The following is a 15,623-nucleotide window of genomic DNA, read 5'->3' on the forward strand; positions in this document are numbered from 1 at the left end:
TTCCTGTGATGCAAAGCTGAATTTTCAGCATCATTACTCCAGTCTTCGCTGTCAGTTGATCCTTCAGAAATTCTAATATGCTGATTTGCTGCTCATTTCTTATCAGTGTTGAAAACAGTTGTGCAGTGTGAATCATTTCATAGAAAATCATGGAAAGTGTGAATCATTTTTCTGGATTCTTTGATGAACAAAAAGTTCAAAAGGACAGCATTTATTTGAAATAGAGTTTAACAATTTTCAGGTCTTTACTTTTGAGTCGTCACTTTTGATCAATAAAAGTATTCAATTCTCTGAAAAAACGTAGACCCCAAACTTTTAAATTTGTAATGTAAATGTTTCATTTCAAATTAGGGCTGTTGCGATTCGTCGATTTTATTCGACTATTCGATTTTTAAAAATCCTCGACTTCATTTTGCTCGCGCCGACTAACTGGCAAAATACTGGAAGTGGTGCATTTCACGGATGAGAATCCATAAAACACATTATTAGACTGTTTTCCAAGGCTGCGTGATATATTAAACCCATTTAAAAATCATAATTAAGCATAATTGTGAATTCACAAACGCTACGATTGAATTAAATAATTCTATGCGATGCAGTTCTAATACAGTATATGCGCTTTAATTATTTGCATGCGTGTAGGTTAAGTACGTGCGTCACACAGCGGCTCCGTTCACAGTAGTTCCACAGGAACTGTTATCATTTACATGTGTGGAGCGTCTCAAACTCCATCTCTGCATGTTGTTGTGAGTTTGGGTTTATTATAACGTTCATCTGGGAACGCAACGTGCGCCATTTGAGTTTACACGTTTTGATGTCCACATATTCTTTTCATTATAGTGGCTATAGCATTTCTGTCCTAAAGGAATTGCCTAATATTAAAGATTAAGTGGACATTTGAATTAAATGGTGCTTGGTCAATATTAAACCAGTATTAGATTGCACAGCAATGAAAATTTATTATAATTATAGGGTCCTATGAAATCAGTTTTATTTCCAAATTCATGTTTTTTTCCATTTTCATTTTTCTATACTCCGTTTTAATGGTTAAATTAAATTTTATTAATCAAAAAGCCTGTCTAATTAATTGAGTTTTACAGTTTTATCTTTAAAACTGTTTTCCATGATTTTCTGGATTCCATTTTAATAGTTCCATTCAATTTTAATAATCAAAAGCATCTCCAATTCATTTATTTTATTTTATTTATTTATTTATTTTTTCAGAAATACTGCACATTTACATTTTTCTCCTAAATAAATTGTGGTAAATAACATTTCTGGTAAATACTCCTTTAAAAAGTGTTTTTTGATTATAATTGTATTATTAGTAGACTAGAACAACTATGTTGTCATTCTTACACTATAATACTGAACTTGGATTTCAGTGATTTGGACTTGCACTCTTGCACTCTATGTTGCACTTTCATTTTGCTTTAAAAAAAAGGATTTCATAGAAATTTGGATTTCATTTGGTTTAATAAAATATAGTTTAATAAAATATTCTTAAGTAAAATTGTTGATTTTTTGGGGAAATTAATCGTTTAGATTAATCGATAAATTAATCGATAGATGGGCGTTAGTGGCAGCCCTATTTCAAATGTGTTGAAATCTGACCACAGTGTTCTATCTTTCACAGATTGCAGCCAACAGACTGTTCTTCAACCTGTGAGCACTTCTACAAGCTTGTCATCACACAATATCTCCTCTGTTGGGTCTGAAGTCGACTGGTTTCCTAATAGCACCCAACCAGGTGTTGCTGATGACCTTAACAATAACCAACCAAAATGGCTCCAGATTGACCTCGGAGAAAAGAGGAGGATCACAGGTGATAATACTTGTAACCTTCATAACCTGATTTCATCGGCATGTTTGTTCATCCAGATTGTTCGTCTCTGGGTCACCTGACTGTGCCAGTTTCCTCTTTAACACCTCAAGATTTGGCTTTCCCAATGCATCATTTAGTAGCTTTTCCGTACTTCAGGGAGAAATGTAATGCTATTATATCAAAACAAACACGCAAACATGTCGGAAAGACCCACAGTTGGTTCCAGAGGGTGTAATTATCCTCACAAAAGGTCTTTCTCGTGATCAGCTCTAAGTGCCGAGCATTACACACTCAGAGCACATGAACGTTCACCCCTCCCCGACTGCTAACTGGTATCTGCATCTTTTGAACAGTTCCTGGTATTGCATAAAAGCACAGAAAGGCCCTCTCTGTCCATTCATCACAAATACAAACCTTCTTACAAAAGCACATTTAAATTTAGGAACACGCCGGACACGTTTATTTTGAGCACAACTGTGTGTAGACAGCAAAACCGAGTTAATTTCATACAGCTCAAGGAGCGAGAGAATGCTCCCTTTGTCTCCTGTCAGAGGGAATCTGTGCTTTTGGACACGATGACCCTGAGTGAAACTGGCCCGTCTCAAAGAGAAAGCTCTGTTATCGTTGTGATGATGGCGTAAATTTGTGAGGCTAAATAAATCTAGAGAAAAAGCATCTCTTTTATCTGTGGGGTCACCACTCTGCATTTTTTCTGAGAAAGCTTTTGTCAACAAAATGCATGTTTTTTTTATATATTGCTGTAGAGAGTAGGGTAAATGAAAGCAGTGAGCCACAAGAAACTAGTGTTATATATTAGGATCACGCTTAAACATTGTAAAATCACTGTAACGTACAGCGCTGTTGAAAAGTTTTGGGTCAGTAAGATTTTTGTTTTTGGAAAGAAAGAAATCTATACTTGCATTCAGTAAGAACACATAAAATTTGTCAAAAGTGGCCATAGAGACATTTACTGTATTACAAAAGAATTACATTTCAAATAAATGCTGTTTGAACTTTCGAATCATCAGAGAATTCTATAAATGTATTACGGTTTCCACAAAAGAATATTGATAGTAAGAAATGTTTCTTTAGCAGCAAATAGGCATATTAGAATGGTTACTGAAGGATCATGTGACAACATAAATAACGTTTAAATACTATATTCAAATAGAAAACAGTTATTATACAATTCAATTGTAATATTTCACAATATTATTGTATTTTTTATCAAATAAATGCCTTGTTGAGCTTAAGAAATGTATTTACATATTTCAAAAACATTTAGAAATCTTACCAACACCAAACTGTATATCGCTTTATGTGAGTATATGTGTAGTTGGATATGCTGTATGTATAATAATTGTCAGTTGAAGCTAGTGATTCATCTTGCAGTGATATTGAGGATTATGAAATCTGTAATGTTTTGGTGGTAATACTGGAGTGGAAATACTGAAATATCCCACTTCTGACCTCAAAATGTTCCGGTCATTCTGTGTTCCAGACAACTCATAATTCTCCCAAAACAAACAATAGAGCATTGCTTTACTCTGCCATCTTTGAAATGACAATAAATTACACTTCTCACCAGTGTCGGACGTCCGAGTGCCATCCCAGTGGTCATTTTTCACATAGGAGGTGGGAGAATTATGGGTTATGCATTGCTCATCCTGTCAGAACCACAATTGTGTATTTTATCATTTACCTTAACTGCTTGTTTAGTTTTCAATATATTCATCTTCAACCGCAAGAAGGGACACCAGTGACTCTTTTTTTTTTTTTTTTTAAATAGTGCTTTGATTTTATAGCTTTCCTGGCTTTCTCTTTGATGATGAGTAACTTCCTTTCTTAACTTTCAAGTCATCACACTTCAGTCTCACAGCTTCACACTTTGAATTGCTCCTATGATCAAAGTGGTGTCCTCTCGCCTGTGATGTAGTTAATGCTGGAAAGTAATAACAGGCCTTGGGGTCTTTCTGTGTCGGCTGGGAACATGCCACTTGAGTGTTTCCCTCAGGAATGTGTTTAGTAACCGAAGGAGGCCGGCCGCAGGTTTTCCACTGTGATGCAGATGACGGGCCGCACTCTGAAGTGAAGTCTTTAGCCTACATGCTGTCGCATTCCTCAGCTGGCTGAGCGCTTGCATCACGGTCCTCAGGAGCATTTGAGGCTAAATGTTGTCATGGAACTAAACGGGAGTTTGCTAATGAAATAATTCGGAGTCATGTTTTTGGTTCATAGGTATTCTGACCACAGGCTTGACCATCGCAGGCTTTGAATATTTTGTAAAAAACTACAAAATCGAGTACAAAGAGAGGAGTCGCTGGCGAACATTTGTCCAGTATAATAACTCTGATGAAATGGTAAGACTTTCTTTAAATCACTACATAATCATGTTCAGTAAAAATTATTGTTATTATTTATTTATTTATTAATATATACAATTAATAATATTATATAAATATATTTTTTAAAGGGGTGGTTCATTGCGATTTCACTTTTTTAACGTTAGTGTGTAATGTTGCTGTTTGAGCATAAACAATATCTGCAAAGTTACGAAGCTGAAAGTTCAATGCAAACAGAGATATTGTCTTAAAATTCTGCCAGTTTAATGCCTACAAAAACGGCTGGTAGGGACTACAACAGGTTACTTCCCGGGTTCATGACATCACAAACCCAGATAAAACCCGCCCTCGGGAAAAGGCAGCCAAGGGGGCGAGGCCATGCTGCGCTGCTTTAGAGAAGAGGAAGAGAAAACTAGAGGTGCACATAAAAATCTATTCATATATGAATCGCGATTCTGTCTTCTAACGATTCTAATGGATTCACAAGTTTCAAAATCAATGTTCTAAAGCAGCGGTTTTTAATACTGTTCCTCACGTCCCCCTGCTCTGCACACGCTCTGCATCTCTCTCTCTCTCTCTTTCATTCAGCTCAGCTCCGACAATGAACTGTTCCAATTATACACTTATTTTCACATAGCTATGAGAAGCATTAAACATGGACGCACATACGGTTGCTATACTGTATTAAAGCTTTAATCAGGATAAAACCATATATTAAAATCTAACATAAGCAGTAGCATTTACAACAGCGTATATAAAAGTATGAGACAACAACAAACAAAACGTTTAGACGCGCACTAGAGGCGGTTTAGCCAATCACAACACACTGGGCTAGCTAACCAATCAGAGCCCATCGCCTATATCTGAGGGCGGGGCTTCATAAAAACAGGAAAAGATCAGCCCGTTTCTCAGAGAAGGGACAGAGCTGTGTGGAATAAAGGTAAATTATGTGAAAAATAATGCGTTTTTTTTTTTTAAACAAAGCATTAACACATGTTAGACTGCACCCCATAAACACAATCAAGCCTAGAAAAAACCCAGTGAACCACCCCTTTAATTGATTATTATAATATGTTTGGTTTTCATTTTTCCCTGACAATTGTAGGAAATTATAGAGATAGATAGATTTAGCTTTTTTAGCTGTATATACATCATTTGTTTGATTATACAATGTTGTATTTTACTTCAGATCTTTGAAGGAAATACTGACAGCCTCCACCAAACACGCAACACCTTCCATCCCTCCATCGTAGCACGCAGTATTCGAGTCGTACCTCAACAGTGGCACCGGATAATCGCTATGAGATTGCAGCTACTGGGCTGTCCTTACGTTAAACTCATCCCAGGTGCATGTCTGAGACGCAAAGGCTTCACAACCTAATTTCTCTCATTAGAACTGTTCACTAAACCACTGTTTCTCCTTATGCAGTGAATTCATCATCTACGGTGACACAGAAGGCCCGGCCTACACAGTCCATTCACAGTGACATGACCAAACCAGTGGCCTCTCAGGCCGATCTTGGTATGATTTTAAGAACACAAGCTAATCACTCATTAATTATTACAGATTATGTTACAGATGTACTGGACAAATGTCTGAGAACACACTAATATTTCCCTACCACTACTATTCAAATTTCAGCTAAAAGCTTATTTTTTCTCAAGAGTTATTGTCTTGTCTACCTCAGGGGTTTAATATCATTAACTATAACCATAAAAAGTAAATTACTTACTTATTACTTAAACATTGGCTGAATCTAAATAAAATATATATTTTTTTAAGTCCTCTTTTTATTTCAGCTAATTGCCAAGGCAACATTTCTCATTTTCATTTAGTTTAAGTTGAAGTATTAAAATAATTAAAACTTAATATAAACTATATAAACATACTAAAAAACTTATAAAAACAACAAAATTAGCAACATTTGAACTACAATTAAAAAGAAAACGTAAAAAATCTAAATCTAATTCAAAATATTAATAAGAATTTTAATAGTACATCAATGACACTAAAATAACACATAACACATTTCTACCTGACCTTAATTGTTATATTTGTAGTGTGTGTGTGTGTGTGTGTGTGTGTGTGTGCATCAATTAAAGCAGTGCATTAATATAGAACGGTGATAAAACTGACTTGGAACTACCTGTGCATTAGACAGTTTTAATGCATACCTGCCAGCCAATCAGAATCCAGTATTCAGACTGACCATTGAATAAAATTATTTAATACACACACTATAATAACTTGGAAATTACTAAAATGAATTTAAGTTTGTCTTTTCTCATCTCTGGAAATTCATGGTTCAAAAATGCTTGACCATGTACATAAATGCAAAGGGTGTTTGTTATTTGTTTTTCTTCATCATCATTACTTAATATCTCATCATTTTCTTTTGTTTTCAGTTAATCTGGTCATAATAATTGTGCCAACCATTCTGCTTGTGGTCCTGCTCCTTGTGGGAATCTGCGTGGTTAAAATGCTATACAAGTAAGTATTTTTAAGTTGCCATATTTGTTTATATTTTCCGGGTGTGCCTCACACGTCCTGAAAAGTGAAGCTGCGGGCTCATTGATCGCCCCCTGGTGGCTGGCTGCAGTACAGGTCATAAACCCTGCCCTCTCCATGTAAACAAATGGGACTTGAGTCAAAATAAAAAATAAATTACACTTCTAATACAATTTTCCGAAAGATGGTTTTGGTCATTTAAAGTAGTTGTTATCATGCTGATATATGTTCAATTGTTCGTTTTTGTGATAAGTTTGATTTTAGCTAGTAATTTGATGCTATAAAAACGGGGCGTGTCGTTATGGCTGATTTATACTGAGATGCTTTGGCTTCACTTTTCTATAGTGGAAGGAGGTAGAGACGCGTCGTTCATCTTTTTTTACAGTCTATGATATTTTCCCTGAAGTCCTTTTGCTACCATACTTTTAAGCCTTTTCGAGATGTAAAAGACCTCTGTAATGATTACCTAACCTTCAGTGTGTATTAACATAGTAAATAGGTCCGTTTTTATTTTCATGTTGACTTGAAAGAAGAAAGGATGAAAGTTTAAGACTGTTTTGTCTGTATTCTCCATGTTGTGTCTGACGTGAGAGGGTGGTAGAGTCCGATAGGTTAACATTCATTGAAGCACAGCAAGCTTATCTCAGTTCAGCTACAGTCTGTTACTAGTCCTGTTATCAAACACAGCAGACACAGTCTCAGCATCGCGTATGTACATGCACCAGTGATTCCCAGCCTGCCCTAATAGATACCACAGCCACTGGTGTCAATAAAAGCGCAAACCCTGTGTGGCCTGTTGTGATTCCTCAGCAACACTTTGCAGCGGTGCTTAGATTCATAAAGAATGGAGAGATTGAGGGCTGCGGGGGGTGAAGGGGGGTTGAGGGTCAAAGGTCAGTGTCAGGAGATGTGCCAGCTGCATTAGTCCCCCGAGAGAGAGCTCAGGGACAGGGGGATTGTGGGGAAATGAGGATGAATGAATGGAAACCTCTTATGGAGGTGTTTCAAGGGAATTATTAGGCTTCTTCTGTTGTTTAAGAGTGATGAAGGTGGTGAGAGACCATAGACTTTGCCACCTGTGTCTCTGACGATGGTGTTTTTCATTGTCCCATAGTAAGAAGACAAAGGAGAACACGTATGGCTCTGCGGAGACACATACAGGTAAAACAATCGCTTTTAATTAACTGGTTGGAACATTTAAAGGAATAATTCTCAAAACCTTTTAGAAACACCAAAGCTGTTATAAACATATACTTGTTTCTTCAGTGGAACATAAAGCAAGATGTTTACAAAAATGTTCAAACTGCACTTTTTTTATACAACGAGAATAGATAGAGAGCAGTGGTGCCGAAAACAAGATCACCATAAAAGCAATCTTCTGAAGTTATTTGATAACTTTATGAAAAAAAAGTGGTAACACAAAGCATTTATGTATGATACATTATAAAGGGTATAATACATTGTGATTATTCATGATGTGCATTGTAATACATTATATCTGGTTGTAAATAATTATAACAGAATTTAAAGTGCATAGTGTGTCAATGAATTGAGAAGTGTTATAATGTATTAACTGTGGTTACAATTATTCATGAGATTATTATAAGGTGCATTGCAAGGCATAATTAATGCATTAAATCTGCTTGTATAGTGCATTATAAATAAAGTGTTACCAAAAAAGTTATTCATAAATGATAAAGTCAGTTTCATATACAAAGCTATTACATGGCTTAAGAAGGACAAAACTGAGTGGAAAACAGCAGCTTTGATGAAAAAAGAAGATTTTTTTGAAGAATGTTTGGAAGAACATTTAAGCTTTTTTTAACATTTAGATTTGTCCTTCTAAAGCCATATGATAGCTTTGTATATGAAACAGATATCATTTGTTGTTATCATTTATGAATAATGCCTTCATTTTTAGTTGGTTTTCATGTAAAGCTATCAGATAACTTAACATTGGAGTTGCTTTTATGATGCTTTTGTTTTTGGTGCCACTGTTCTCCATTTTTTCAAATTTTTGTAAATATCTTGTTTTGTGTTCTATTGATGAAATGAGTCCTACAGATTTAGGACAGGGTGAGTAAATGACAACAAAATGTTCATTTTTTGGGTAAACTTTTTCATTGCTTTTAGGACGACATAAAATCCTTAAAATAATTGAATGCACACATTTGGATGAATAAAACATGACTTCACCATATCTGAATGCATTTTTTTAACTTTATCATTCACCAAGTCTGCACAAAATTTTTTTAGTCTTCATGACATATCCCTTCTTCCAAATATACGTAGTGTTTTGCCCTTTCAGACATGTATAATTTAAGGCTCACACACAGATAAAACCATCTTTCACAGACCGGCTGACAGTTGAATGATTCTTGTCTACAGGCTGTTGGAAGCAGATAAAACAGCCGTTTGCCAGGCACCAGTCCACAGAGTTCACCATCAAATACAGCTCTGAGAAAGACCCCATCCAGAAGCTGGACCTGGTAACCAGTGCAATGGCAGGTAAAGATTGACCAAAAATTCGGCTACAAGGATTTTTGCCACCCAGTGTTGAAGAACCGGCTGGAAAAATCTTAACATGTTAAAGAAATTATTACTTTTACTCAGCAAGTAGGCATTCATTTGGTCAAAAGTGACAGTAAAGGCATGTATAATGTTATAATAGATTTCTATTTCAAATAAATGCCTTGAATTTCTATTCATCAAAGAAAGAAATATCACTTTTTCCACAAAAGTATGAAGCAGCACAACTGTTTTCAACATTAAAACTTTAAACTTTAATTTTACATTTTTTTAAATATAAATGGTTATTTTAAATTGTAATAATATTTCACAATATTACTATTTTTATTGTATTTTTATATAAATAAATGTAACCTTGATAAGCATAAAAGACTTCTTTCAAAAGCATTCAAACCAATTACTGACCCCAAACTTTTAATATAATAATCCAAAGCAACAAAACTTTTGAGCTGGTAGCATGCCACTGAAAATGTAGTTAATGTCAGTTTAATGTTACGTACTTCCCAGCACTGAAGCCAAGATGGTAATAGAGCCCAAGTGACCAACAAAATGTTTCATAGCACAGTTTGCTTGTCGTAGTCAGACAAAAAACACTTAACACTGAAGAGATGTGATTTATCGCTTTGTTTTAGGACAAAGTGGTTAGGACATTTTGTTCATGTGGAAATATAGATTTAAAGCCAGAGCGTTTCATTTTTGTGGCTGCGACTAAAGTCAGAGAGGGGAGTTTTTTTATTGTCTGATAAAGGGGTTCAAATTGTAAGGCAATTTATGGTCCTTCAGTGAGCTGAAGAAGGAAAATAACTTTTTGAAATAGTTGTAGCAGCCTCAAAGCTTGCCAGATGAAAACGCCTGCTAAAATTTAATTGGCACTTTTCCCCCTACACTCCTCCAGGACTGTAATTATTGATGATTCAAGGTTTGTGCAAGACGTCAGACAGATTACAGGCAGTCTGATTTCAAGCCCGGTGCTTGACTTGAAGCCCCTTTGAGCAAATACTGAAAATTTTTCATTGAATTAATTCTTGCTGAAACAATTTGTCTATATTTTGGTTTTTATTACCGTGTCAGTCGTTCCTCTTTTAGGCTGTCAGGAACGTGCGTGAAAATGAACTATAGTACTGTATGTCATTCATTTTTGATGGCTTTAGAGTTTATGGTCCCAGATTTATGAACATGGCTTGCTTAGTTAGCCAGGTAGGTTTCAGTATGGCTTGGCATAAACAATTTCTTCTTTGGAGTACAAAAGAAGATATTTTGAAGAATGTTTAAATCGTTTTGACCCCGAAACAACATTGGACTCCATTGAGTTTCACTGTGTGGACCAACAAATAGTGTTGTTATTGTTTACTAAAACTAGTGTTTTTTTTATTTGTTAGGATCATTTGTGTGTCATTATATTTTTTATTAATATTGTGAACTAGATTTCGTTTTAATTTTATTTATTTTTTTTTTATGTATAACTGTATAGTTATATGTCTGCATAGTTTAAGCTCTGGTTTTAGTATCAATTATTTTATTTCCTAAACTTATTTTATTTCAGCAATATTTCTCATTTTCATATAAAGTTTAAGGTTTTTATATATTTTATTTCAGTTAATGTTTATGATTTTTTTTTATTGTTTTAGTTAACGATAATAAGCCCTTACTAAAATTATTAAAAATAGTTTTCTGTAATTAAAATAGAACTGAAATAATATAAATAATTAGATCTTAAATCCTAATAATTCAGTATAAATAATTCAATCTTTTTTGCCTACTAAATACTTAACCAACTGAAATAAAATTTGAAGTACTAAAACTACTAAAATTGATAATCATAAAAATAAAATAATAAAAATTAAAGCTATATAGAAATATTTTTAAAAATCTAAAAGAAATTACAAAAGCACACAACAAAATTGCTAAAACTTAAAAACTGAAAATATAAAACTAATCAAATTCAAAATATTAATAAATACTATAATACTAAAATAACACTGACAGTAAAGATTGGGGTATTTTTAGAAAAACAACTATTATGAAGTTACTAACTATTTGCTTTTTCTTTTTCTTCAGCTGAGTACCAGCAGCCTCTCATGCTCGGCACAGACACGGTGTCCCGAAAAGGCTCGACGTTCAGACCCATGGACACTGAGGACAAAGACATCGAGGCTACTTCTCACTACGACCACCTGCAGACGGGCATCCAGTATGCCCTGCCACTGACCAATCAGGAGCCAGAGTACGCCACGCCCATCATCGAGCGCCACGCCTTCCGCAAAGATCCCTTCCTTCCGGATCCCAGCTACAGCGTCCCAGGCGTGGTACTAAACAAAAGCCCGTCGTTTCGAGCGGTGGAGGGCAGTAACTGTAGGAAAGTGATCGGAGGGCTTGCCAGGGGCTACCAGGCGCCCCACATCAAAACGGACACGGGGAATTACCCAGAAGACATCTACGACAGCCCTAAAATCCAGAAACCCATCATGCAGAACGGGAGTTGTTCGAAGTACCAGAGACCCCAGATTAAATCCCAGGTTCAAGAGTGCTATTCCACTCCCAGAGACTGCATCAGACTGCCTTTCTCCGGACTCAGGCCAGACCCAGAGGGCAGCAGCTCAGAAGGAAGCTGAGAAGAACCATACTGTGATGTTTTCTGATTTACCTGACTCAACAAAATCACCTCCAGACTCTACTTAACTTATTTGTGCATGAGGGACAACTTGTTTTTGCATTTTTGCGGAGGCCGTAACGGATGCCATCAGTTTTGTGTAATTTAACGAAATTTTTTTTTTTTTGTATATATGATGTATTTTGTCTTGACATATCAAGATTTTTATCAAATTGTCCTGTTTGTTCCCCGTTCATTCCCTACGGACACAAACTGTGAATTCGAGCCAGATTTTCATGTATTCTACAATGTGACCATCATCTCAATTTTGTCAGACTCTGCTTTGAACATCCCTAAAGGGCAATTTCACTGATTTTTCAACCAGCTTTGTTTTAAGGTGTCATTAGTAATATGTATATGCACAATGTATACTCTTTCTCCATTAATTTGCCAGCAAAAGACGTTTGACAGCCAGGTGATGTGTTTTGCACAATCTAACAGACTTTTGTTGACATAAACTGGTGTATTTGGGTGCAGGTAACATGGAGAAAGACTATACATTGTTCATTTCGATATACTACTGACATTGTAACGATACAAAGCTGGTTGAAAATCGGAAAAGTCTCTTTCTTAGGGCTTCGGAAAAAAAAGAAAAACATATTTCAGGAAGCAGATCAAAAGATCTCCTGTTGGAAGAAGGAGATGTTTTGGAACTGGAGTAACACAAGTTCCTGAGCAGTTACTTTGGTCCGTCTCCTTTAGGACCAAGAACCATTCCATGTTCATGTCCCTACACCAATCAAAACACATGAAATGACGTGAAAAACACCATTAAAATAGCCTAACACCATCCAAACGGGAAGCAAGCTGTGTGTCGATGCAACAAAATTAGCTTGATCCTGTAATGCAAGCAAAATTATATCTCAAAGGTTTTTGATCTTTCTTTCATGCTGAATATTTTTGTGTTCACTTTGTTGTTTTAGACTCCCCTTGTTCCCTGTGAAAACTGGCTGTTTAAAGCAATAACAGACTAAAAATTAGTCTTATTTCATACTGTCTTTATTTGGATTGCCTATAGGAGTATACATATGTATGTACAGTTTTGAAATGTATATTTAGTTAAAAAAACAAAAAGAGATGTTACTTTGTGCTGTCGATGATTATTTAAAGGGATAGTTCACTCAACAATTGTTGTTTATTCATTCTCATTTAATTCCAAACCCGTATGTGACCCTGGACCACAAAACCAGTCATAAGTCGCGGGGGTATATTTGTAGCAATAGCCAAAAATACATTGTATGAGTCAAAATTATAGATTTTTCTTTTATGACAAAAATCATTAGAATATTAAGTAAAGATCATGTTCCATGAAGATATTTTGTAAATTTCCTAACGTAAATATATCAAAACTTAATTTTTGATTAGTAAAATGCATTGCTAAGAACTTCATTTGGACAATTTTAAAGATGATTTTCTCAATATTTTGATTTTTTTGCACCCTCAGATTCCAGATTTTCAAATAGTTGTATCTCGGCCAAATATGGTCCTATCCTAACAAACCATACATCAATGGAATGCTTATTTATTCAGCTTTCATGTGATGTATAAATCTACATTTTGAAAAATTGACACTTAAGACTGGTTTTGTGGTCCAGGGTCACATATGACTTATTTTCTTCTGTGGAACATGAGAAGAAATGATGGTAACACTTTACTTGAAGGGGTGTGCATAAGACTGACATGACACCTTCATAATCATGACATGACACCTTCATAATCATGACATGACACGTCATGAATATGAAGGAGGTTTTATGCATGTTTATGACAACTGTCATTAAGTGTCATTCGCTCAGTTATGTCATTTTTAATGCAAATATGACATTATTTGACCTAACCCTACCCCTAACCGTAGCCCATAACAAAGACATCTCAAACAATGTCATCTTTGCATTAAAAATTACATAACTGAGCGAATGACACAATGACAGTTGTCATAAACATGCATAAAAAATCTTCATATTCATGACGTGTCATGTCATGATTATGTAGGTGTCATGTCATGATTATGAAGGTGTCATGTCAGTCTTATGCACACCCCTTCAAGTAAAGTGTAACCGAAATGATAAATTGTGTATGAAAATGAGAGGCTGTCAAGCTCAAAAATGGAAAAAAAATAAAAATGTTCAAAATTTTTGAAATTTCAACATTTCTTCTTTGTGTTTCACGGAAGAGATAACTTCATACTGATTTGGAGTGAATGATGAAGGTATTTTTGTTTTTACGTGGATTATCCCTTTAAGCATCCAGAAGATCTGTGAGTTGCTGCTGTTTAAGGGACAATCCCTGTTAAAGATTACTGACAGGTCTTAATTTCTGTGAAATGTTTTGGGGGATGTGCTGATGGTTCATGTTTGATATGCCCGTGAGGATCTGGTCATGCTGGTGTGTTGAAGTGCTTTGCCGCTGAGAATCTCAGTGCTGTGTTTGTGCTTGTCTAAACCCTGATTAAAAGCACCAGCTGTTCAACCCGTCCTGTGATGGTCGCTTTGCTTTAAAAAATGTGAATAATCGGCATGATTACGGAGTATTTGGTGAAAGCAGGATGTCACACATGAGGTGTCTCTGTGGGACAGTGATCAGGAATGTAACGGTGGGGTGTTAGTTATGGGGCAGCAGCTGATGGTGACCCTGCTGTTTAAATCTACCGTTCAGGCGCCCTGTATCACATTTCCCACCCAAAGTATGCAACATTAAAGCACAGCAGTGAATCTCTGGCCCGACCGACTGCCACAAATGTGACCCTGGAGCACAAAACCAGTCTTAAGTCGCTGGGGTGTATTTGTAGCAATAGCCAACAATACATTGCATGGGTCAAAATTATCGATTTTTCTTTTATGTCAAAAATCATTAGGATATTAAGTAAAGATCATGTTCCATGAAGATATTTTGTAAATATCCTGCCGTAAATATATCAAAACTTAATTTTTGATTAGTAATATGCATTGCTAAGAACTTAATTTGGACAACTTTAAATGCAATTTTCTCAATATTTAGATTTTTTTGCACCCTCAGATTCCAGATTTTCAAATAGCTGTATCTCAGCCAAATATTGCCCTATCCTAACAAACCATACATCAGTGGAAAGCTTATTTATTCAGCTTTCAGATGATGTACAAATCCCAGTTTAAAAAAAATTGACCCTTATAATTGGTTTTGTGGTCCAGGGTCACAAATGTTTATGAGTCCGTGTGTATCCAATTCTGGTATATGTGCAAAAAATGCAATCATACAGGAAGGAAGAATAGCATTTACCATAGGCTATCTTTAGGGTATAAAATATGGTAAAACGTAAAGCATGCAGACAAAGTTTGGTAACAAATAACTAACAGACAATTTATCTGTATGAGCTGCTGATGTTAAGTATTTTATAATGGTGTTTAATGAGTTATGTGTTGTCAGACATTAAGAAAAAGGTAATGTCATAAACTTAAAAGGTTCGTGAAACAGCTTTGTGTTTTAGTGTGTGTAGGAGGTCTTTGTGTGAAGCCGAACTTTGTGTGGGCTGTTAGTTCACGCCAGGATCCGTTCCTGTTCACACCTGCGCGTTAAATAACGAATCCAGCTAGATTATGAATATTAACACGTTGCTTTCAATACCTTCATAAAGAGCCAAGTCATATATTAAAATAAAAATTAATAAATAAAAGTTAACTTACATTACAATCGTCTGCCTTTTAGCAAATGAGTTAAGCTGACTGGGCGACGTACGTCACATTACGTAATTAATATTCATGAGGGCATCGCTTCTGCCGCAACTATTCTTTC

At 35.5% G+C, this 15,623-nt stretch overlaps 1 protein-coding gene across 1 annotated transcript in view; it reads left to right on the forward strand.

Moving 5' to 3' along the window:
- The window catches only part of LOC107678855 (discoidin, CUB and LCCL domain-containing protein 1-like), a 37,717-nt gene extending 25,279 nt beyond the window's left edge, over positions 1-12,438 (forward strand). Inside the window, exons 8-15 of the mRNA XM_016474281.1 lie at positions 1,637-1,825; positions 4,064-4,185; positions 5,357-5,513; positions 5,597-5,689; positions 6,574-6,658; positions 7,791-7,837; positions 9,065-9,184; positions 11,264-12,438. Coding sequence (XP_016329767.1) covers positions 1,637-1,825; positions 4,064-4,185; positions 5,357-5,513; positions 5,597-5,689; positions 6,574-6,658; positions 7,791-7,837; positions 9,065-9,184; positions 11,264-11,817 — 1,367 coding nt within the window. The 3' untranslated portion in view covers positions 11,818-12,438. The remainder of the gene's footprint in view (positions 1-1,636; positions 1,826-4,063; positions 4,186-5,356; positions 5,514-5,596; positions 5,690-6,573; positions 6,659-7,790; positions 7,838-9,064; positions 9,185-11,263) is intronic.
- The last annotated feature ends 3,185 nt before the right edge of the window (positions 12,439-15,623 follow it).

This window comes from Sinocyclocheilus anshuiensis, unplaced genomic scaffold, assembly GCF_001515605.1.
Source record: "Sinocyclocheilus anshuiensis isolate Anshui unplaced genomic scaffold, SAMN03320099.WGS_v1.1 scaffold1049, whole genome shotgun sequence".
In the NCBI taxonomy this organism is placed as follows: domain Eukaryota; kingdom Metazoa; phylum Chordata; class Actinopteri; order Cypriniformes; family Cyprinidae; genus Sinocyclocheilus; species Sinocyclocheilus anshuiensis.